The 25,688-nt window shown below is 34.2% G+C and overlaps 1 protein-coding gene and 1 long non-coding RNA gene across 2 annotated transcripts in view; one reads left to right on the forward strand and one right to left on the reverse strand.

Annotated features, from left to right (window-relative positions):
• Window positions 1–4,472: 4,472 nt before the first annotated feature.
• Window positions 4,473–25,688, reverse strand: part of LOC143257678 (putative glutamate receptor) — a 34,929-nt gene continuing 13,713 nt past the window's right edge. The window contains exons 5-11 of the mRNA XM_076516720.1: window positions 21,354–21,460; window positions 20,059–20,149; window positions 19,742–19,900; window positions 17,290–17,431; window positions 15,729–15,955; window positions 10,758–11,020; window positions 4,473–6,047 (exon numbers count right to left, since the gene is read on the reverse strand). Of these exons, the coding sequence (XP_076372835.1) occupies window positions 5,777–6,047; window positions 10,758–11,020; window positions 15,729–15,955; window positions 17,290–17,431; window positions 19,742–19,900; window positions 20,059–20,149; window positions 21,354–21,460 (1,260 nt within the window). The 3' untranslated portion in view covers window positions 4,473–5,776. The remainder of the gene's footprint in view (window positions 6,048–10,757; window positions 11,021–15,728; window positions 15,956–17,289; window positions 17,432–19,741; window positions 19,901–20,058; window positions 20,150–21,353; window positions 21,461–25,688) is intronic.
• The window catches only part of LOC143255730 (uncharacterized), a 44,494-nt gene continuing 39,958 nt past the window's right edge, over window positions 21,153–25,688 (forward strand). The window contains exon 1 of the long non-coding RNA XR_013030804.1: window positions 21,153–21,467. This is a non-coding gene — a long non-coding RNA (uncharacterized LOC143255730). The remainder of the gene's footprint in view (window positions 21,468–25,688) is intronic.

Here is a 25,688-nt window from a genome sequence, read left to right on the forward strand (position 1 = left end):
TCGCGCAAAGCTACACGTGGGCTATCTGCGCTAGCTGTCCCCTAATTTAGCAGTGTAAGACTAGAGGGAAGGCAGCTAGTCATCACCACCCACCGACAACTCTTGGGCTACTCTTTTACCAACCAATACTGGGATTGACCGTCACATTCTAACGTCCCTACGGCTGAAAGGGCGAGCATGTTTAATGCGACGGGGATTCGAACCCGCGATCGTTGGATTACGAGTCGAACGCCTTAACTCATCTGGCCATGCTAGGCTATGGGTATTTTGGTGAAGTTAATTATTAAAATAAGTAATTAATTATTGGGGGATTTGAAGGTTAATCAATCCTCGATAGGATCAATCCCGCTCGAGAATTTGGAAAAAATATGAATTTGGTATGAAGAAGGGTAAAGGGTTTAAGTGAATAATAAAAATAATTTCAGTTTGGAGCAAAGACACTGATCTGTTCAGTAAATAAACGATCAATTTAGGACATAAGTTTCTTCTGGACGGCAAGGATCTAACACTTCTCTGCCCAGAATTTGATGTTGAGGAAACGGGAGTACCCTGAAAAAATACACTTTCACTGGTAAGACATCAATCGTTTACAAGTAACTGGTTAACGCGAATAAATAAGCTGGAAGGATACAAAGTGAAAGACAGTGGCACAGGGTAATTAGAGCTTCGAGGAATCTTTGAGCCCGTGGATATTGATGAGGAATTTGTTTCTTTTCGAGAGGGGTTTTGTTCTGAGTGGAATCTCCTGGGTCGGTGGGTGAAAAGCGAGTAATGGTCCATCGGATAGGTTAATAAGCAACGTTTTGGGTGAGTTTGATGACGAGGGGCGAGTCTGGCTTGATAGGCGAGAATATTGTAAGATAGGACAGGCTACTCATCTATTGCGATTTATCAGTGGTTTGAGATGGTATTAAGTCTGTAGATGGGGCTGGGTGTTGGTTCCTTTCTAACTTCTCGTTGTTTGAGTAAACTTGCCTTATAGCTTTGTTGGTCCTTTGTTGTTGCTTAATAAAACTTAGGAATATGGTATTCTGATAGGCGACAGGTGTCGTTGGGAAATGGGAAGATGTGTATTGGTTAAGGTTGGTGTGAGTGAGGATCTCATTAGGGTTTTCTGTACTAAAGTAGTTAAAGTCAGAGAGAGCAGTCGTGGATGGTTCAAGCGGTGAAAATGTCGAGGACTTATTGATTTTTTTCTATGGTGAAAGACTAGTGGACGTTTCTGAGTAAAGGTTGTGTGGAGGCTGGCATCACTTTTTGTAGGTTGGCAGGTGGCGGGTGGATTTGAAAATCATAGCCGACAAAGGTAAGGTATGTCTTTGGATGTCTTAAGCTCTAGGATAATACCTCCTTTGCAAAGTCATGCATTACCTGAGCTTAAAGCTTGTATCTGTGGATAAAACTGGAGAAAAATTAAAAGGTACTCCATCAATAATTACCAGCAGTAGCTCAAAATTATACACTTGTAGGTACTGCGACGTTTATTAAAATACATTTAGTAGATCAGTATCAGATATTGTTTAAAATAAAAAAAAGAACTTTTGTTCGGACTTTAAACACAAATTGGCACAGAAGGGTATTAGTGATGCGCCACACATGTGTAACGAAATGTGAGGTGTAGCGTTATACGCCTTTCAGACTTGCCGCTGTGTCACTATTTCTCAAAGTACTATCAAATCGGGCCTGGCATGGCCTAGCGCGTTAAGGCGTGCGCTTCGTAATCTGAGGGTCGCGGGTTCGCGCCCGAGTCGCGCCAAACATGCTCGCCCTCCCAGCCGTGGGGGCGTTATAATTTGACGGTCAATCCCACTATTCGTTGGTAAAAGAGTAGCCCAAGAGTTGGGGGTGGGTGGTGATAACTAGCTGCCTTCCCTCTAGTCTTACACTGCTAAATTAGGGACGGCTAGCGCAGATAGCCCTCGAGTAGCTTTGTGCGAAATTCCAAAACAAACAAACAAACAAACTATCAAATCTTGTTTTATATGTGGGACATAAAATGCTTTGTCTTCTATTCTTTATACACAATACACAACAGTGTAATCATAATGACTGTTGTGCAAAGACAACATATATACTTCACTGTTTTTTTCATTTATTTGAGAAAAACAAACTATTTTTCTAAAATTTTTAATTTATGACTACAGCTGCATGACATCTAATGTTATTTTGTGATGAGTGTGACTTCAAAATAACCAAACCTTCTCATACTGACCTGATAAAATAATTTTTGTATTTATATTTACCGACAATGTACAAGCTATTTTCATCAGTTGTGTGTAGGTTACACATAACAGGTGCTTATTTTGTATTGGCTCTATAGTTGTCGCGGTCATATTTTATGTGTATTGAAAAAATATGTTGCTTTTGCGATTATTATCATATACATGAACCTAATCACTTACTTAACTCATCCTTAATTAACATGCAACAGAAATGCCCTTGTACAAATTAGCTCTTTATGAATGTAGTATCTCTCTAACAATGTCTTAAAGTATCTTAAACAATGTCATGTATTTTAAGGAGTTTTGTTTGTTTGTTCTGTTATGCACAAAGCTACGCGAAGAAATATCTGTACCCTGCCAACCATGGGTATTGAAACCCGATTTCTAGCAGTATAAATCCGCATACATACCATTGTGCCACTGGGATGGAACTAAAGAGAGCGGCCTTGTTTATTGTTTGTTTGTTTTAGATTTTCGCGCTTAAGCTACACGAGGGCTTTTGTCGCTAGCCGTCCCTAATTTACGTAAGACTAGAGAGAAGGCAAGTAGTCTTACCTCCCACCGCCAGTTCTTGGGTTACTCTTTTACTAACGAACAGCAGGTTTGAATGTCACATTATAACGCTCCCACGTTATAATTGCGACCTTATGTAAAACTGAATGACTTTTACAAGCTGGCGAAAAATGAATATAATTAATTTTACCTGTTGTTCTAACAAATAGCATATATAAATAGTGTTCCAGCTATTACTACATTCGTTATATTCCAGCTTGCTTGCTCAGAAGTAAATGATATGGCATTTAGTTATTGAACTTAGGCTTAGCGTTGATGCAAAAATAACGAAGATTTTATGTCGAAATTAAGTTATATTCATATTAACTTTAAACTTGAGAAAGCTATATTTTATTATACTCCATCAAGGTGGTATGCCATTGATAAAAATTGAATTACCTAATAAATCCATGTAATAGTACTTGGGCGCGAGACATATTATATCTCTAACTAAACTCATGGCTAGTGAGAAGATTATGGACTGGATAAAAGTCTGTAGCATGCCTTATAATGGCTCTACCAGAGACATCACCCGTCATTGATAGTACATACTGAATTTACATACTTTGACATTAAAGTTTGAAAAATCGACCTTTACATACGTTAGTATAGTTTCATTCACACTTTATTACCATCAGTATGTTTTTTGAAAACATACCTTATCATCTACTATCATCGTCTCTCTAGGTACCATATTTAAATTGGTCGTTGGTGACCATTGTCTTCCACAGATCTCTTCTCCTTGATGTAAAAATGGTGTCGATACATTCATCCATTTAAATAGACTCTTTATATAAGTCAGCTTCTAACTTCCATGGTCTTCCCTTCCTCCAATCTTTCCATTTGTGACCAGACTTTCAATTTCTTTTTTCTCCATAACGTGTTCGAGAAACTCCGTTTATTTCTAGTGCTAGTAAATCTCCTCATTTTGTAACCTGCTCTTTACAAAATACTTTCATCTGAGAAGTGACTTGCCTGATATATCTTTATGATACACCTTAAGAACCAATACCCAATTGCTTTAATTCTCTTTTCCATAACTGGTGATATTGCTTACAGTGTGATGCATACCTAAGAACTGTTATAACATAACAATCCAAAACTCTTAACATTCTCCTCATAAAAAATTTACTATCTGTCTGTATCTTTTTCATTTTGAGAAATGTTTCTGTTACCGGTTCTACTTTCCATTTTATTTCACAATCATATTTACCACATCCTATCCAGCTTCACAGGTATCTGAATATATTGATCTCTTTTATATGTTACTTATCTAATTTGACATAGAAAAAAATTTTTTCTTTGTGATATTTATACATTCTGTTTTCAATAACAATTTTCTCTAAACTGTTTTTGTTCTGTATTTCATAAATAAAGTTAAAATGCTTTATTTGTGAGAGATCACAGTCTAAGGTGTTTTCATGAATCAACTAATCAACCCTTATCTATTATGTAAAAATAAAACAAAAACATGAAAAGTGTTTCACTAATGACTCAGAGTTTTGTTGATATTTTGTTGTAGTAACTTTTCTATAAAATATTATCTGTTTAACATTTGAAACAAAAACAAAAAACAATGTTTTTTTAATGTTATACTTTACGCAACAATGCTAATAAATATTGTTTAGCATCTCAGGTGCCAATAAAAACTAAAAAATGAATAAAAAGAGACAACATTTGATCTATTATATTCTCAAATATTTTATTAGTGAACGTTAATTATTTCCTAACATATCTGAACGACACGAGAAATTTAGTCAGCTAATTAAATTCGTCATGGAAACAATAATCTTAATTTACTGGAAATTGTTTATTTAGAGAACATAAGAACGCAGTATAATAATGTCCAAACTGTTCAGAAAATATATTCAGCAAAAAAGTATTAGAAAACAAAGAAACTGGATTTTTTGAGAATGAGGTATGCCTCAGAAGTGCAGAGGCTGTTAAAAGGGCAGGGACTCATTGACAACAAAGAACACTTTTCAAGCATCGTAAGTTAATACCTTTTGGGATAAAAGGGAAAGGCAGCAGTTATCAAGGTAGACTACAGGGACTGTGAGAATAAAACATATCCTTTTTATTTATATTTAATTGGTCGTATGGATACTTTAGAAAAACATAAAAAATGAATTCTTAGGTATTAATACTTAATAGCAATCACATTTTGTTTTTAATGTAAAGACCTGGAAATAACCCTGTGCCATCCGTTTTAAAGTTGAATTTTTTCTCCTAATTAGCATAATACAAGGTGTGGGATGAACTTGAACTACTTGTAGACAGTTGTTTGAGAAAGAGAGCGAGAACGAAGGCAGGAAATTAATCCCACATACCCACTACCTGTGCACACTACTGATCCCTCGATGTCAGTTTATGAATTTTCAACATTAAAACAGAGTACAGGTAGTCTACTGTAGAGTTTACGACAAAATAAACATAATTTGTTGCATTAAAACTGAATGAAGTATTCAATAAAGTATAACAAAGGAAGAATAAAACGTTTAGTAAACTAAAGATTAACTTTCAATCAAGTATTAAACAGTTAACATTGCTAAAAATATAAACATGTAGAATATGCTGTTTAATTAGATAACACTTTGTATTAAATACACTAGAGATCGAATTCAGATTACTTTTTCAAATTATTAATTTCGACTAAAACACCTATAATAAGCTATCTGAGAATAACGTCTTCAACAAAATATAGTGAAACTGTCTATTCTACTAAATGTCTTTATTTAGCTGATACACTTCCTCTGTTGTTCTTTTAAAGAAATACATATAAAAGTTATTGGTGACATAATATTAAACGCAAAACAAGAGAGCCTAGATTTTGTCTTATTTACCATATGTGATTTAAAGTTGTTCAAAATACAGATATTAATGGTGTGTTCTAGAAAGCTATGTAGTAAATAGTGGATCAAAGTCGTAGCATTACTATTATATTTACTGTTTGTTCCATAACATTAATCCATTTGCACCAACAGGCTGTTTTTGGGTGGTACTCATTTTAGCTGTTTTACGGATTTCATTTTATGTCTAGAATAAAACAGTTCCAACAGAAACACAACAATAGATAACCCGTGGCCTACAGAGATAAGAATAAAACTACCCTGTACGTCTTCTAGAGTTAAAGCACGCGGTCCTCCCTGATTCACTGAGATCAGCATTGGTGAGCTGTTATTATTCTTAGAGAAAGCATTTTCACGAGCTCGCCGATCCAGTACGTCCCTTTTCCATTTGTCTATTAAGCCTCCTTCGTTCAACTGTCTCAACCTGGAAGAAAGGTTTGGTTTAACAAACAAATTGTGCACATCTATGATGTCAAAATACTTCTATAAGTCTGATTAAAATAGCTGTATATCACTTTTTATTATTTTATTTGAAAGCTGGCTAAAAATAAATCAGTGGATTTATTAATAGTTCTGATTGTCTTTAAGAACATAGGTACACAACGAACTACCTGTCGCCCTGCATCTATCACGGATCGAAACTTGATTTTTAATCAAGACTTACAGCTGAACCATTGTGGTTAATAACGAATTTTGAATATTTTAATATTATTATTGCATTTTAACCAGAGGTCATTCAGTTCTTACATTAGACTATCAAATTACTGATCAGCTTGAAGAGATAATTCCTACCGCCTAAAGAGTGCAATAGTATATATTTCTATGACATCTCTTAGAAAATCGAAGTGACACAATTAAGAACGATAGAGAAGGTCATCTTAACTATTTACATTCATTCATAAAATAAAAAAATGTAATTTATTTTTGGACAATATTTAAAGAAATATTTTCGATTTTTTACAAAAGTGTCAATATAGGTTTACCATATTTACGTTTTATAACCTCAATAGGCCCGGCATGGCCAGGTGGGCTAAGACGTTCGATTCGTAATCTTAGGGTCGCGGGTTCCAATCCCCGTTACACTAAACACACTCGCCCTTTCAGCCGTAGGGGCATTATAATGTGACGGTTAATCCCACTATTTGTTGGTAAAAGTAGCCCAAGAGTTGACGGTGGGTGGTGATGACTAGCTGCCTTTCCTCTAGACCGCTAAATTAGGAACGGTTAGTGCAGATAGCCCTCGCGTAGCTTTGCGCGAAATTCAAAAACAAACAAATAATCAACCACATAAGATATAGAAATTGAGCAAAAATTAGAAACATACAAGCTCTCATCGTGAATCACTAATAACACAGGCCTGCAATGGTTTTATTGCTTTGACATTTTTATTGTTGTACAGCAATTCCTGTATGTAGAATCCGAAAATGGCATCCGTCTTCTACATCACGTGAAGATTTTTTACAAAATATCACATTTTCTTTTACTTTACGTAAGTGAATCATTTTTCATTGAAATTAGATCACATTTTATTATTATTAAAATGTTGATAACCGGTAGCAATAGATTTCTCCAGGTCAATTGCGACCTAAGAGTCTTATCGATCGTTCAAGAACCTACGAAATACACCACTAGTATGTAAACGGTTAACAGGCCGCACGACGTGCCATTTCTTGATAGTGTTTGTTTGTGTCACACAAGTTTATTATACGTATTCTGTAATAAAACTTAAGATCCAAGACATAATTTGCACCATTTGTGTTGAAAAGTTGAGACAATAGACAAAAGGTAATAAAAGGTCTTTGCCTTTTGGAATTACAGTGGTCTGGCATGATCCTAAAAACCAAGCGAATGACTGCTATTTTTTGATGTGACATTCGAAATAAATATAAAATGTCTTATCCCAACTTTGAATCTGCTGTAAGACCTGTTGCTCATGGACCTGATGCACCTGAACCTACTCCACCAGAGACTCTTGATACAGAGTCGAATGTTAATAGAAATGAAGATAGGAATTGTTTTCAATCGGAAAGGTCTCATCAAGACATCAGAAGAATGGAGATGAGGTATTATGGAAGGTGGAACACCAGGTTGATGGCTAATTACTTCTGACTATTCAGACGAAACAGAAACCCTGTAATTCAGGCTTTTTTTGAAAGGTAGATTTTTTTTTTTCAGGGGCAAACTGAGAATAGGAGTGTGATTAAAAAAGTGAAAAATATAGTGAAGGAGTTTAGTGACACCATGAAGGCCATCCGGTTTTCCACAATATGTTTATTTCTCTATGTAGGATTGCAAACGTCTCATTTCCGGTATAATGTATCTAAAAGCTAGAATGAAAGTGAAAAGGTGTTAGGGATATTTTAATTTAGAAATGACTAAATATATGTATATTTAAACTATACATAAGTTTTTAAGTTAAATAAAGGATGACACCTGGAGAATGATTGAAAAATGTATGTCATACTGATCATTTTATAAAAATATAAGCAAGAAATAAAGTTATTTTTCTTTCTGACAGAGATGAAGCCAATGACCGGAGATTACTGATTCCTGGATCTAGATTAATTCCGAAAGGTTGAACAATGTTTAGCTTCGCAATCCAATAAACCTCTTTTATTTCTCTATCTGTTTTAGTTTTGAATCCTGTTTCAGTGCTAACGAGAGTAGCATTGTTAATGGAATGACAGGGTTAGTTAAAGTGTTGAGCAACACTGTTTTACAGTGAATTGTTCTTATAATGTATTCATTTTATTACTATTGTCGCCTCCTGTTCTCTGGCGCTAGAGGTATATCTCAATAAAAGTAATCTAGCTCATTCGTAAATCCAAATTTATTTCTAAAGTGTAATCTATTTAATAATAATCAAGTTCTGTTGTTTCATCAGTATTTGATAACTTAGGTAAAGCCACCAGAAACATTATATCTCCATTCATCTATCATTCATACACATAAGTAATTATTCTAGATAAGCTAAATAAAGAGATTATTTATCACAATCATAATCTTTCTTGTATCTGTTATTTGCTTTGCTTTATTTATTTGTTTTGAATTTTGCGCAAAGCTGCTCGAGGGCTATCTGTGCTAGCTATCCTTAATTTAGCAGTGTAAGACTAGAGGGAAGGCAAATAGTCATCACTACCCACCGCCAACTCTTGGGCTACTCTTTTACCAACGAATAGCGGGATTGATCATAACAGTATAACGCCCCCACGGCAGAAAGGGCGAGCATATTTGGTGCGACCGGGATTCGAACCCGTGACCCTCAGATTATGAGTCAGATTAACCCACCTGGCCATGCCGGGCCTACTTTATTTATTACAAGACCAGGATGTACCACTACAAACACTATTCTTATCCGTTAAGACTGTATCATATTCAATCAATAATTATAACGCAATATCAGTTACCTTTAAAATTATTTCCAATGACAGACCAGGCGTTGTGTAAAATCAAGCAGGATCCAATTTATATCAAAGTATAACATCAATGTATCAATCTTTGCAAAAAGTTTAGAATGTTCTCCCATGTTTTGAATTTTAATATTTTCCAAATAATTTGAGCATGTTTTTAGCCATCGTTCCGATATATGAAAAAATTCAATATACTGTAAAATGTTTATATTAGTGGTAATTGTGTTTCATTACATTTATCAAATGAGTCCAATATTGACCATAAAAAATGCTGTTCTGTACTTTTGAACTGCTCCTTTTTTGAGATTACTTGAAAATATATCTGTATTACTAGCCATGAATTTAAATAAGTCTATAAATTTTTTTTTCAAGTTACTATTTTTTTCATATATGAAATATATTTTTCTTCGGTGTTTGAAATTAGATCAATTTATTTATCGTCCCAGCTTAATTCTTTTATAAACAGATGAATAAAAGATGGTATTAATAAAGAGTGCCTACACAATATATTACATCTTTCAACTGCGGGCTCTCTGTTGTTTCCAAATAAACTATCATGGTCGTGAATTTTCCTTTCAACAGCTATTGTTTTATATCCTTATTTCTTATATGAATTACTTTTACAACGAACGTTATTATTAAAGATTGATTCTAATAAAAGTAAGAGTACACTAGAGTTATGGATAATGATTAACCTACTTGGAATTATTTAATGATATTGAGGAAAATATTTCAAATATGGATGTGACGTTTGTTTTTTCTAGAAATGAAAGTAGTCTGATTTGTACTTATGCACCAAATAAAAATCATAAAGTTGTAATAATCGATACTTCATTATGGTTACACCGAAAAACGTGCTGAATAATGTATCTAAAAGAGATTATTTTTTTACCACATGCTGGTTTACTCCAAATCATCAAGCTGATATTTAAAACAATAATCGCATAAAAATATAGGTAATTAAAAGTAAAAAAAAGTCTCATAGATTGATCTATTATTATACTACTTGAAAGAATTTCAAATGCTGCTGCTATTGAGGATTTCATCTTATTTATAATTCATACAGTAAATGCTGCTGCTTTGTGAAAAGATGATCATTCGTGGAGATGAAGACATTTGAGAAAATAATCCATTTTATACTCCAACACAAAAATTAAATTAGGTCATTGAAGAATTATGTTAATAAAATGTTCAGCATAATTTGCATAAAATTAATTGGATATCAGTGACAGAGTGAAGCGTAAATTTTATTTACACATGAGAGGAAAGTGTGAGAGAGAGAGCTCTCCTCGGAAACGTTTTGAAATTTAAGCCTTTTCTGTGGTTACAATGAATAAAAAATTAATTGTACAGGCGTAGTAAGGTATTGTCAAAATTGTAATTTTGATCAACGGCATTTGCTTTCTAAATTTTGTTTGGCGAAAACAATAATCAGTGATGTCTCAAATAAAAAATAAAAACACCATCAAAAAGTCACGTTTTCCTTCTCATAGAAACATGGTAATTAAGCTAGATATTTTCTGTTAAAATACTGATAAATAATAATTACAATTTACATGTAATATCTATTTGGCTAGTAAACTTGTGTGGAAACGATAAGAGGTGTTTCATTACTTCTTTCTTTGCCTGTAAAAAAGGTTGTATTTTGTCAGCTCTGGCGTCAGAGATCTTATAGTCTAAAACTGTTCCTTTATTTAGATTTAAAAAGACGGACATCTACTTACGCCTTGGAAAATGGTTCCGTCATTGGCGATCCTTTAGCTAAAACAACTGAATATAAGATGTCGGATAAAACACTCTTGCAAAAATGATATTCTCTGATTCCGAGGTTAACGAGAACACCTTCCATTAAGGTACCAGACCAAGTGAAAGCATAGGGTTCCTTCATAGCTTTGATAGCTCCGTTTTCCTTGTTCTCAACCAATGTTCCTTTGATGTCGTTTTTTATATCATTTGAGATTATTGCAAGGTCTCCTTTCGTCCCGCTCTGTGATAGAATTATTATATGTACATGCTTGCTGAACTGTGGCTTATTAACTGTAATCCATTCGTAATAGAATGGTAAATATTCAATACGTATAACTATTATTAAATTAGTTAATCACAACACATGCTCATTCATTTATTATATTACGTGTTTTAACTCTTAAACTTTTAACTTCTTATAATGGATGATAGCAACGTCCGATTTACCCATCAGATGGTGATACGAAATGTTTAACAGGGAGAGGTTTGAGGTTATTTACTCAACGATGCTTTATGTGGGTACCCTGATGCTGAATTGAAAATTTGAAAAGAGTAAAAAAACTTTAATTTTATAAAGTACGATATCAATTGCAGGTAGTTATGAAAATAATTCCAACAGAACGTCCGAATGTTTACGTGTTTAAAGAGTTAAAGTATTACTATTATTACATGGTTTTTTGGTTTAGCTTACTAGAGATAGCTGCGTAATTGAACAGCTTTACAATGGTAAAATCGTTAATTGCATAAGTATTCAATCCCGTAAATTAGTACTTAGTGGAATCACTGCTGGCAGTAATTATTGCAGTGAGTTTTTTTGGAAAGGTCATTACCAGCTTTGCACAATGGGGACGCTGTGATTTTGGCTCAGTATTCCAAGCAAAATTGTTCCAATCCTGACAAATTTCTTGAAGATCGTTGATGTACTGTAATCTACAAGTATTGCACACATATTCCATTGAATTCAAGTCATAACTTTGACTGGACCACTCCAAGTCCTTCACTTCTTTTTAAACTACCCTTGTGTGGCTTTGGCCTTATGCTTCAGGTAATTATCTTGCTAGAATGTGAATTTTTGATTCAGGTTTAGACTCATGGCTCACTCAAGGTTCGTTTGTACTTTGCATCACTCAATCATGAAAAGCTTCTCCTTCACTAGTTATGATCCCCATGACGCTTCCACTATCGTGCATGAAAGATGTGACGGTGTTAATTGGGTGAATTGTTCTCTTCTGACCGCAAACCTTTCTGCCACATGTCTGCAGTATCATCTATATACTTTATTGCAAACTCAATACGAGACATTAGATGATTCTTTCTCAGCGATGGCTTCTTTCTTGTTACTCACTCATACGGACCAGCTTTGTGTAGGAACGGATACTGTCATTGTACGAACACAGACTCTTATCTCAAACGTGGATCTTTGCAGATCTTTCAAAGTCACTGTTGGCTTCACTCTGGCATCCCTGACCAGCTTCCTGTTTGTGTGTCTGCTTAGTTTAAAAGAACATCCTGAATGTTTAGCGACTGGGTGGTGTGAAACATATTCCACGTCTGAATGATATACTTCACCGTAATCAAAAGGATGACTTGAAATGTTCTTGTAACTTACTCTTGATCTGTGCTTTTCTGCCATTTTATCCTTAATTTTTGGAAAGATATTCATGATAGGTTTTTTGTATCACTATGTGAGTTGTGGTTTGAACAAATGCATTTACTCTGAAGTCAGTTTCAACTACTTTGACTACATACAGACAGAGACCGTTACATTACTTTTGTAACCACCTTTGAACTAACTTTTTGCACCTAAACTTATTGAAGGGTTTATCGTCTATGCAACAGAGAATAATATCTTTTTTTTGTTTTAAAATATAAATTACGTATATAATATCAGCGTCTTTTTTAGCTTTCTTAGTTTAAAGTAGATTGCGCATATTGTAATTATAACATCACATAACATATCATGATTGGAAACGCAGACGCTAACAAAATGTGGAAATGTATTCTAAAGACAGCTGGTATTAAAACTTTAATTACGATAAAGGACAGAATAACTCTTCGACCTTCTGAGGTCACCTTCGGGTTAACAAAGAGAGAGCTTGCAACTGACCGTTGCTAAGCACATGTCTTAGGGACAAGAGTGTAAACGGGTACAGGATTATAGGATGCATTACAGTTAGATGCTAGGTTATCAATTAGTTTAGATATAATGGTGGTCCTATATATTGGTTTAAGTTTTACTTCAAGTGGGTTTCTCGTCATTACAAAAAAAATGTGGAAACTTTTCAGGGAGTGAATACTTTTGTAAAGCACTGTAATTTTTCTAAATGCTGGTAATATACTGAACATTATAAAAGAAGGAAAAACAAATGCTTGTCGTTCTTTGTTTCTGATGTCTAGGAACAGAATCTGTAAACGTTTATTACACCATAATTAAAACACTAGTCAGCACAGGCAATGTAATCCTAGAACTTATGGTAAATTGATAAAAGAAACAGAATACATCACTGATGCTCATCAAAGTAGTCGTCTTTTAATACCAGTTGAAATTGTCACGAAACTTAGGAAAACATTGCTAGATGTTCTAAAAACAAATTAACATGAAGACTCCAGCACTAATAAAGTAACCAAGCATTGCCGAATCTTCCATTCGACAGTCTGGACGATTGTGTGTGAAATGTTGAATCTGCACTCACATAGTCCACCACTGGAACCACAAGATTGTAATGGACTTCCATATTTTACACTCAAGATTCTGAATAGAACAGTAATTTATGACACATTGTTGATGACATTTTACACGCTGATGAGATCGCTGGAGTTTCGTGTTTTCCCTTAAAAATAACACCAAGTGACTTACATAATGCTGGAAATCAATGATTTATGCATCAATAATTGCATACTTGAAATGGTCACGTCATAAATCACAAATATCATCACGCTATGAATAATAAATAACCTCTTCTTTGACTTATTTTTGGCCTGGCATGGCCAAGCGCGTAAGGCGTGCGACTCGTAATCCGAGGGTCGTGGGTTCGCGCCAGCGTCGCGCTAAACATGCTCGCCCTCCCAGCCGTGGGGGCGTATAATGTGACGGTCAATCCCACTATTCGTTGGTAAAAGAGTAGCCTAAGAGTTGGCGGTGGGTGGTGATGACTAGCTGCTTTCCCTCTAGTCTTACACAGCTAAATTAGGGACGGCTAGCACAGATAGCCCTCGAGTAGCTTTGTGCGAAATTCCAAAACAAACAAACAAATTGACTTATTTTATGTCCAAAATTTCTTCATCATCTGGCTGGTGTCTATATGAAATTCGATATATTTAGTATTATGATATTTAGAATTCGTCACCTGACTTTATATTAATCCTATATATAAGAGACCAGTTAAGTTAATACTAACCTCATATATTAAAACTTCTCCCTTCAAGAGTCAGTGATACGTATATAAAGTTCTTGATAACGTAAAGGACACAAAATATTAAAAACAAAACACCATCGGTTTGGCATGGCCAGGTGGTTATGGCGCATGATTCGAATCCGTGGGTCGCGGGTTCGAATCCCCCTCACACCAAACAGGCTCATCCTTTCAGCTGTGGGACTGTTATAATGTGAAGGTTAGTACCACTATTCATTGGTAAAAGAATAGCTCAAGAATTGGAGGTGGGTGGTGATGACTAGCCGCCTTCCCTCTAGCCTTACACCGCTAAATTATAGACAGCTAGCGCAAATAGCCCTCGTGTAGTTTTGCGCAAACTTAAAAAACAAACAAACAAACAAAAACACCATCAATATTAAAGTTCATTTAATCAGTTAATATTTGGGACTGGTGTGTGATTGTGTTTTTCTAATAGCAAACCCACATCGGGTTATCTGTTGTGTCCACCAAAGGAAATTAAACCCTTTATTTTAGCGGTATAAATCCGTAGACTTACCATTGTCACAGTATTATAGACTGAATATAAGCAATGTTACCAATATGTTTGGCCCGGTATTGCCAGGTGGTTAAGGATCTCGACTCGTATATGAGGGTCGCGGGTTCGAATCCCCGTCACACCAAACATACTCGCCCTTTCAGCCGTGGGTGCGTTAAAATGTGACGGTCAATCCCACTATTCGTTGGTAAAAGAGTAGCCGAAGGTGTTTGTTTTTTGAATTAAGCACAAAGCTACACAATAGGCTATCTGTGCTCTGCCCACCACGGGTATCGAAACCCGGTCTTTAGCGTTGTAAGTCCGCAAACATACCGCTGAGCCACTGGAGGGCGGTAGTAGCCGAAGAATTGACGATAGATGATGATGACAAGCTGCCTTTTTCTCTAGTCTTACAGAGCTAAATTAGGGACAGCTAGCAAAAATTGCCCTCGAGTAGCTTTGCGCGAAATTCAAAAGACAAACGAATTTTTTGTTTGGTTATTTATACTGACTATCGTAACATTTAAAAGCAAAACAACAAAAAACTTAGTATTATGCAAGATGGATATCCCGTATAACCCTAAATGCAAAGTTAAGGTTTCATGTATTATTTCTAATTTTATTTAAATCAATGGGTTCATGATGAGGAAAAGAGAAGTCTGATAATGAATATGAAGACAATTGATAAAAAACAAAACACTTTATTTACTAGCATTACATTTGATACTCGTCTTTGTAACATAGTTTTCAGATTTCTCTGAATGCGTGTATTGCGAAATGTTCGAACCATGTAAATAAAATGTTTTGTGTTTTATCAATCGTCTTCATATCAGTTATCATTTAAGTCATACCTTATAATATGTAACAGATCAAAATCTTGGGTAGCTTCCCATAGACAAAATGATCATACGACAGTTTGTTTTAGATACTTTCAAAACCATGCTGTAATTGAATAAGGAAATATTCATTGCAAGTCTGTATACAGGAATCTAGAGAAAATACTGATAATATTATCATGAATTTCACAGGGGGGATCTTACCATCAGGTTTGTGCAAGTTAAGGAGTTTGGCACTGTTCCAACTTTTATCTGCTTGTTTTGGACCCGTCTGGCCAGTTCGGATATGGTGTCTATAGGTAACTCTTTCCCAGGCACGTTCATAAAAGATGTTAAACTTCCACTAAACCCAGCTACGATGATGATAGCAAACAACCAATAACCTCCGATGATGATTCTTTGTGAATCTCTGTCAGGGAGTTCATCAGCTCCTTGAGGAAAAGTACATGTTGTTAGTCCACTCACTTGATGCCTGGTGGCCTACAGTCATGTTAAACTACCCATGATCATTATGGTATTATCTGAAAACTTATAATTCTTCTAAGTTAAAAACAAATATATATGTATATAATATATAAATACTTTAAATAATAATCTGATGTTCAGTAGCTTGTGGTTATGTTGAGATATGTTTGATCCCTGTAGACTTAATAAATTACAGATTTTATAATTTCTTTAAATTATACACAAATGTAAGGGCTTAGAGCACATTTTAACCAATAGTACGAAAGGTATAAAATATTAACTTTCATTTTTAAGCCATTGACGAAATTGATAGATTTTCTCGTTTAAAATTTCTTGTTTTCCTTCTTGTTGCTGTTGTTATCAATGCTATAACTCCCCGTAATACTGCTGTTACGTTTATATGACTACTTATGATGCAATAAATGTCAATTGGCCATGGATGCAATTTGATCGTAATGGTGGCTATACGATATTCATTAAAAAATTAATTTTACTATATATAATTATAAATTTCTTGTCTTTGTTTCGATTTGTAAAATGACACTTTAAAATATGCGTTTTATCACGTAAAAACAAGTAGTTTTTTACAATTCCAAAATATTAACATATCAATTTTTAAAATAATAAAAGAAAATATTTCATTCTATATATTTCGGAAGCCATAAACTTATTATATATATTTGTTTATTTTCAAACATCTGTATTGAAATTTTCAATGGGCAACAATTGTGATCATTCACATGTCTCTACAGTAAGTAACTTGTTGATCAAAATCTGAGACTTCTTGCTGATGCGCTAAACAAGAGATTGAAAAATTTTAATGCGACGAACCCTAAGCCAAAACGTTTTATAGGAGAAGTCATCCGTAGGGTGTTGTTACCCCTGGGCACATGTTTGATTTCTTAGAAGAAATATTATTTTCAGTTTTGTGATTGTAATTGGCCTATACATAGACCTATACATACAGCTAGGTGCCCAGTATCTATACTAGCATGGGTTTAGGCACCCATTCAAGTGAGTCTTGTCATCTAGTTATTATGTAAAAAAACGCTTTAAATATTGTTGTCATCTCAACAACGTTACTTTCACTAAGCAAGTTCTCATTTTCACCCTTTATGCATATATGTCCAAAATTCAAGTGTTTAAGTTATTGGTGTCTTTGTTCTTGCAAAATATGTACTTATACAATAAATTTAATGTTGCATCTGTGCAAATAATCTAAAAACAAACTGTTTTACTAGTATTCTCCATAATAATTTAAATAAGATCGACTGTACCATAAAATAGAGTAAAAGCAAACCTTGGAAAGTCAAAGCTCCACAATAATACCAAAGAGACTTTTGGAATGTCCAATTTTTGGTCTCGGGTCCAATGGTCTTTTTTGCTACTAAACCAGTAACCAATGATGTTGTTAAAACCACCGCTAGGATAGCGATCCACATCTGAAAATTCGGTTATGCCAAATTAGATTTATTTGTGGGAACGTTGTTAAAATTATGTCACTAACATTAGTTTTATTATATGGAACTAAAAACTAGAATGACATCAGATTGATTGTCGAAAAGCCATTTTAACCATTTATTAATTTTTAATTGTTTAGATAAAGTTAAAAATATTAGTGGCTTAAACTCGGACACAAGGAAACTTAGATGATTAAAAGCAATATCATCCTGCTATCAGGCCTAAGTATATTAAAGCGTAACGCTTTAGTAACACAGATGAGGTCAAATTTGCACAGATGTTCCTTTGTGTTCGTCATATGAAATTCTTATCAGCATGGTAATGACATTAATGTCAAACACACGAACGATTTTTGTTGCGAACTGATTGTTGCCAGGTGACATTCTCAATTGATGAGTCTGTTATTCTTTTATATTGTGAGTGATATGGGGAAGATCAGATATTGAAGATTTTTGTAACAAGCTTAACATCAGAATGATCAGTGTTATCATACGGATTTTAAGAACCAAAGTTGTAAATGCAGAGTAAATTATATTAAAATGATTTTCAATACGTGTATCAGCAACACATGTGACACCTATTAATGATATAAAGCCTCGATGGGAATAAATGTATCGAAACTACATTTTGTACTGTTTGGTATTGTAGTGATGCCACCAAAAGTTGATAATTTTTGGAAAGAATATGCAACAAACCTTAGCTACCCATAATGTTTATACACTCAAAGTGTAAAGATGTGTTCAGATCAGGGATTAAAAATGATCAAAACAGGAAGATCCTTTGTGCTTAATAACCACCAATCCCGATTCTTAGCATTGCAAGCCATTGGTAGGGAGGCCAACTTGGGTTCCACGACTGTTGAGAAAGTGCCTTATAAAAAGTCGAATTTCAGCCGTAATGTGCAGAGAATGATATCTCGTAACAAGCGAGAATCCACAAATAGGGGATTACTGCACAGACAAGTAGGGTAGTTATACATGAATCAGGGCTTAGGCTTACCTGTGTTAAGGAATTGCTGTTATTTAACATCTTCCCATATTATGCAATTTAAGAAACTAATGCTTACTATAGCAACGTGTATTTTCATGTTGAATTTCCCTGATTAGTCATGAATATAATATAAATGTTAAATAAACAGGGTTAATTGTATTCATGTTGTGTATGACATTTAGTTATTTATTCCTTCTTCGAATAACAGACATACATATAATTGTATTAGCTGAATCACACGTTTTAGTTCCTAGAAACATTCATCATATTCATTTTATTCATTAAATTATAAGTTATATTATTTTTAAAAGTGTTGATATATTGAACTCTTTATGTCTGTGTGTGTGTGGAGGGGATGCTCTTTGAACTTTTGTCTAAGGCCTGCAGTTGTTTAAATCCGGCCCAAAATTTCACAAACAGAAAGGTCGGTGACAAAAACAGTCCATGTGTTAAAGAAAAGAATATGTAATATGATCAAAAAGGTTCTCTGTTTGGGAAGGTGACACAAGCAAGCTACGTGTACACAACATATTTCGACGATACATTCACTCAAGTTTAGCATATGTCGAACAGCTATAAGATGAAACAGGTATTCATGCTCTTTCATGTAAACACATACCGGCCAAGTCACCTTACGAGGAATTTTTATGCCCAATTGCACTTTTGAAATTGGCGCAAGTAAGCCGTCGCCATTATACATTAGATGGATTATGGAAAACATGCAAAGAAGAATATCATTTTTCAACGGAGAATTTTGCAGCGGATACAACGCTGCAGAGCTATAGTCAAGAAATACGGTCGACTGATAAATCATGACAGCACTTAGTGACGTAGACCGTAACGATGTGGTGAAATACCTTAGAACGATGTCATGATTAATCATCAGCTTTGATTTACACGCTGTTATTTCTGCTTCAAAAACTGAGCTGTAACATTATAGCAGTAAATGTTCTCGAAACTGCGATTACCAAAAATAAAAAAGTATACTCGATATTGTTCTTTAATATTAAATTGGGTTGTAGTTTAGGCACAGATCGCCATCTCATCTTTTCGGTATTTGATGCTATCCCCACATAGTGATAATAAGTAACTTTCGAAGCATTATAATTCAAATGATATAACAAATCTCAAAGCACAATTAGCTTAAAACATCAAGCTAGAAGGAAATCGTTTCTATTTAATTGAATTAATTTATTTATTTTTTCTCATATCCTTAAATGTGGAAGTAATTCCAATGTAGTTTTGGTAGTAAAACAACATTTACCCAGATCTCTAAATCACGTGGAAATCTTGGCACGTACCTCCAAACTGAAAGGCCTGATGATAGCTAAAGCGCGAGGCTTTTCACGAGGAGCCTGAACAAGAAAGTTAATCTGATCTTTGACGTAAGGGTAAGTGTAGTCTATGACTTCTGCACGTGCGTTTGACATTCCTAAATCACTTATAGCGATTTCTGCTTCCTGGAGGAGAAATGATAATATATTAATATTTAGCTAAAAAATATAACCAAATCGAGTTTTGAACATGTTAGAAAGTGATTAAAATCAATTTTTATGTTGTTAAATCGAGTAAAAAACTGTCTTGCTTGAAATTATGATAAGTGTCAAACATCGCTAACCTGTCTACGAACCATTCCAATCAGGCCATTCCAGCTTCCGTTGGACAGCTTTGCACCAAATCTTTTATCTATAGAGGGCACATGACGTAGTCTAAACACAGAGAAATAGTAAACATTGGTTATGTAGTACGTTCTGTCCCTAATGAACCTATGTCTTTAACTGAAATTCTTCATAAATTCACGTAAATATCTGCGCTCAAGAGACTTTAAGATAGCTATTATTCATTTTAAAGAAAACAAGGAGTTGTGCATAGATTTAAAACTAGAGGAAAACTGAGAGATTTTAAACAAAATGCTACGATCAGATTGATTTGGAGCATGCTACAGGTCACTTGCTTTCATAAACAGGATTTTGAAACAGAAGGTTGTGTTAGAGAAGACTATAAAAATTACATTTATCTACCATACATCCACGTAATAACAGATTTTAGAAGACCACACAATATAATAATACACAATAAATTTAATTTCTTGATTGTTTTTTACAATGTCATATGATGTGTTACCTGTGCTCTCTTTATTGCAGGCTCTTGCTTGTAATTCTCGAGATTTTTCCCTTAGGCACAAGACGGATCTATTTTGTTTTTTGTTTTTGAATTTTGAGCAAAGTTACACGAAGGCTATCTGCGCTAGCCGTCCCTAATTTAGTAGTGTAAGACTAGAGGGAAGGCAGCCAACTCTTGGGCTACTCTTTTACCAGCGAATAGTGGGATTGACTGTCACATTATAACTGCCCCACGTCTGAAAGGGCTAGTATGTTTGGTGTGACGGAGATTCGAACCCACGACTCTCAGATTACAAGTCGTGCGCCTTAATCAGCTGGCCATGCCGGGCCAGAGGGTTCTAATGTGTGAACTATATTAGGCTGATGATAATAAAAAAAAATTATTTTTCACAAAAGATAATGCTGTATCATGTATATTTGTAAAATGTTTTGCTGCAATGTATTTAACTAAATACTTGTTAAATTAAGGTAAATTGTTGTTTTTAAACAATTAACGTCGATGTAGATGTTTGTTTTTCAGCTACTAGCATTTACAGTCAATGATTAGGTCTTTTCTAACGACATAGTAACATTTGATCGTCATCCCAAGGGCATTAATTGTGTAGTTGTTTTGCGATACGGGACCTTGAACGTCGGACCATCATATTCACAGTCCGACATATTAATCATTATACTATGTTCAAGTTTTCTAGATATCAGCTAGCAGTTAAAACTGGTATCACTAATTTATTAACTGAAATTTTTATGTGATGATATTTTGTATGAATATAAATTTTAGGTTCAAACTTACCTGAAATTAAACTTTTGAGCGAGAGCTTGTATAATTTTTACATCAATACCATCCTTTACATGCAACTTGCCATTTGAATCATATTCATGGACAAAAAAAGGGAAAGTCTAGAAAGTAAGTAAGCATGTTATTATTGTTATCAGTTTGATTTCAGTTTGCTATTTCTTATAATTTAGATTTAAAATTAGGGGTGAGATTTTAGCCCAAAATGTAAAAGCAAATAAATAAAAATTCTAAAGTGAATGGATAGCTACAAATAAACATGGAAAATGTATTAAAGAAAAAATAAAATGCCATTACTTGATCAACAAACTTTTGTGTTTTTTTTTGCATTGATTAAACTTGCATTTTTAAAAAGTAATTCTAGCATATCTTATACCCCAAGTTACCAATACAATTTGAAGTACATTCTGTATGTTATTTCTGATCAATACAATTTGAAGTACATTCTGTATGTTATTTCTGATCAATACAATTTGAAGTACATTCTGTATGTTATTTCTGATCAATACAATTTGAAGTACATTCTGTATGTTATTTCTGACAATGTTGATTCACATACAACTTTGACTCATCCCCAGATATTTTACTTTCGACATCTTTGATTTACAGTATAGGACAGTACCTTAAGCCAACAACTAGTGGTTATGTGTTTTGTACAGTATAGCTTCCAAAATTCGAATGGATTGGGACCTAGACCTTCTAGAATTTTGGGATAAACAAAAAGAAATTATGAGTATAGCGTACATAAGTATAGCATAAGAGGAAGGTCCAAATCTTCAAATAAACAGATAAAACAATGAATGTTGTGTATAAAGTAGTATATATAGTTGTAGTATAATACAACTAAAATGCATAAAAAAATACAAAAGCAAAAAAAAATATTTTTGATCTTGTATAACAAAATTCTTTGTTCCTGCTTCTTAACTGCACATTGATGGGGCATATGAAGAGGTACAACTGTATTGGAGTATGGGCCATAGACATTGCTGAAACAGAAGTTAGGCTACTTATGCAGCTCATCCAGTATAAAAAATGGTAAATAAACCACTTGAGAATCACTTATTATAGAAAGTGAAGAGGATAAAGAAGAGATCGAACCTAGTGTAGGTTTGGAGTGGCAGAAGTAGATGAAAGAATGGATAATGTGCCTGTCGCATCAACCTCTGCCACTCTATAAACCAACACCAGTGCTCACTTTATTAAATTTCTGATCATAAGATATTACAAAGAAATTTAATAAAGTAAGCACTGTATTGAAATCCTTCCTCCAATGGAGTTTTCACATCTTCAAACTCTTACTCTTCACTGTCTTAACTCTCAGATTTCTGGGTTTATCACTGAATCCATTATTTCAAGATCTCTTACTGCGTCAGAAAATGGTGCATATTGATTACAGTTAAGCCTTGCTTAAGACTGGCTACATACCAGTTTCACTTGAATCCTTTGCAAAATCACTTATCATACTATTAGCATAGTTTAGTTCTGCTGCCCTTTCTGGCTCTAAGTTGCTATGAAAAACTCTTGATGAGATGAGTTATTTTCGTTTTCAAATATTGTTGATAGACACAGTTTGTTCCATGCATTTTCAAGTGTGGACCGAATCACATTCCTCCATCTATCAGCCAGATACTATATTTCATCTTTGATAGTGAACTGCTTTTTTAAAATTCCTCTGTCCATCCACCAGTAGAACAGTAACTAACAAGACGAAATCTTTTTGATATCCAACCTTAAGAGATCTGATAACTCCCTAATCCATGGACTAAATTAATGAAATACAATCGGGAGGAAAGTATCCAAACTTCGGGCGATCTTCGTAGTTTTGGAACTTAGGTCCTGAGGCTTCAAACCATTCTAATTATGGAGGTTACTTTAAAATTCCGAATTTTAAAAGCCATATTGTAATATATATATTCTAAATCTTTATTGTTACTTTCATCAACACTATTGTTTAGAACTTACTCTTTGTTAGAATATTTAATATATTTAATTCACAATTCGTTGGAATGTCTATATTTAATTTACTGTTTGTTAGAATACTTATATTTAAATTACTATCTGCGTTAGTACAGCGGTGAGTCTACGGCTTTATAACGTTAAAATCAGTGGATTCGATTCTCCACGGTGGAATAAGGCAATAGCCCAGTGTGGCTTTACTGTAACAAAACACACACTGTTTGTTAAATATTTAATTTATTATTTGTTAGAATGATTAATATATTTGATTTTATCATTTCCTATTTTAATTATTAGACTTTTATTGTAGAGACTGTTTTGCACTGTTAGCTTAATAAATGTATTTATGATTAACCTAAGTCTCTTAAGGTGACCGAACCTTGTTAGATATAATTAGTTTTAAGATAAAAAAAAATGTATTTAATAATGAGGGTATCCAAATGACGAAACAATACATTCTAATGTTTATACGTAAGAACTTAAAAGAACAGAATACTTAATATCAACATCAACTAAATAGTTGTTTTTCTGATTGTTATTTAAACTTTTTCCTTCCTGCTCCCTCCTGGAGAATAAAGTGCACGTTTTTTTAGAACGTTATTTTCAAAATTTTTATTAAATAACACTTTTACTACCTACGTTAACGAGATTGGCATCAAAAAGTAGTTTATAATTTAAGTTTAAAATAATATATGTTTTAATTTTTTTTAATTTGAAAGGAAATGTAAAGAAAAAATGCTTAGTATTGGTTTTGTGTGTCACATAACATCCAGTTGTCTCATTGCTCAGTTTCTATTTTATTACGACCCACATACAACATGCACAAGTATCTAACGAATTAGAAACTCAAATTTAAAATATATACATGCTTAATACAAAATAAAAACCTCCCACCTCATGATTTGCTGATATATCAATATATTTAACAAATCTACTACTTCCATCATATGAAACTTTTAACTAGTACCACCTTCTACCGTCCCCCGCTAGTACAGCGGTATGTCTCCGGATTTACAACGCTAAAATCAGCGGTTCGATTCCCCTCGGTAGGCTGAGCAGATAGACCGATGTGGCTTTGCTATAAGAAAAACACACACCACCTACTACTAAGTAGCTCAAGTTTATAACCAAGAGAATTTTCCCCTCTACGTAATTCTGGGAGTTGTTTATAAGTGATTTGAAGGCGAAAGAAAGACTTTTGCCCAAACTCTAGATGTGTGATCAATAAGTCATTTCTCTGAATAGGAATGGGATTTCTTTCAATCCATATATATATTTTACTCAGAGACTCGACTAAATTACAGAGGTTTTGAGGGTACTAATACTTTCATTTGATTTTTTTATTTTTCAAAAGTTAATGTTTGAAGCCTACAAAAAGTATTATCTCTACACACCCCATCCGCAAGTCTAGACAATGTGCGTGTTTTCTTATATCAGATAGACAGCGGGCTATCTGCTGAGTCCACCGAGGGGCTATCGAACCCCTGATTTTAGCGTTGTAAATCTGTAGACTTACTGTAGACAAGGTTTGGTGATAGTACGTACGCATCAGTGCAGAATTTCGTAACACGGGTACGTACTCGAAATCAATGTTTTTCAACGCACTTCTCTTTACTTTCTATGTTTTAAGAAATATAACCAAAATTTAAACATTTATGAGTAAATATTAATATGTATACTTACTTATACGGTAGCTGAAACTGTATACTTTTGCAGGTCAATACATAGTTACGCCTACTGCATGTGTGCTCTTCTGTTTGTCTAAACTGAGGTAAATTTAAAACTACATTCGAAACCAGACAACTTTAAATCAAGAGGGTGGTAAATGTCATAAGTAAGTGACCAAATAACACCATACATACATACATACACATGTACTGCGAAATTTGACAGACATCAAATAGATGAGCATTAGTACTGTAACACTTTCTGTGTAAATGGATCTGCGAAGCTCAGAACCTGTAGTGATTATTGGCCCAGTGCAACTTTGAATCGTATAATAAATGTTTTCATACATTCTAATTTCAATTTTATTATCCTTGGAATTATCTTTTGTTAGTGTTGCATAACACATAAGCTGCTTTGTCCAATGTTGTGTTCTTGGATCAAGAACGTGTATGAATGACACTTTACTGTTTTGCACGTGGGTTCTTGCTCTCTAGGGTTGTTTGTTTGTTTGTTCTTGAATTTCGTATAAAGCTACACGAGGGCTATCTGCGCTGCCTGTCTCTAATTTAGCAGTATAAAACTACAAGGAAGGCAACTAGTCATCACCACCCACTGCCAACTCTTGGGCTACTCTTTTACCTACGAATAGTCGGATTGACCATCCATTATAACGCTACCACGAATGAAAGGACGAGCATGTTTGGTGTG

Source organism: Tachypleus tridentatus, chromosome 7 (assembly GCF_004210375.1).
Source record: "Tachypleus tridentatus isolate NWPU-2018 chromosome 7, ASM421037v1, whole genome shotgun sequence".
In the NCBI taxonomy this organism is placed as follows: domain Eukaryota; kingdom Metazoa; phylum Arthropoda; class Merostomata; order Xiphosura; family Limulidae; genus Tachypleus; species Tachypleus tridentatus.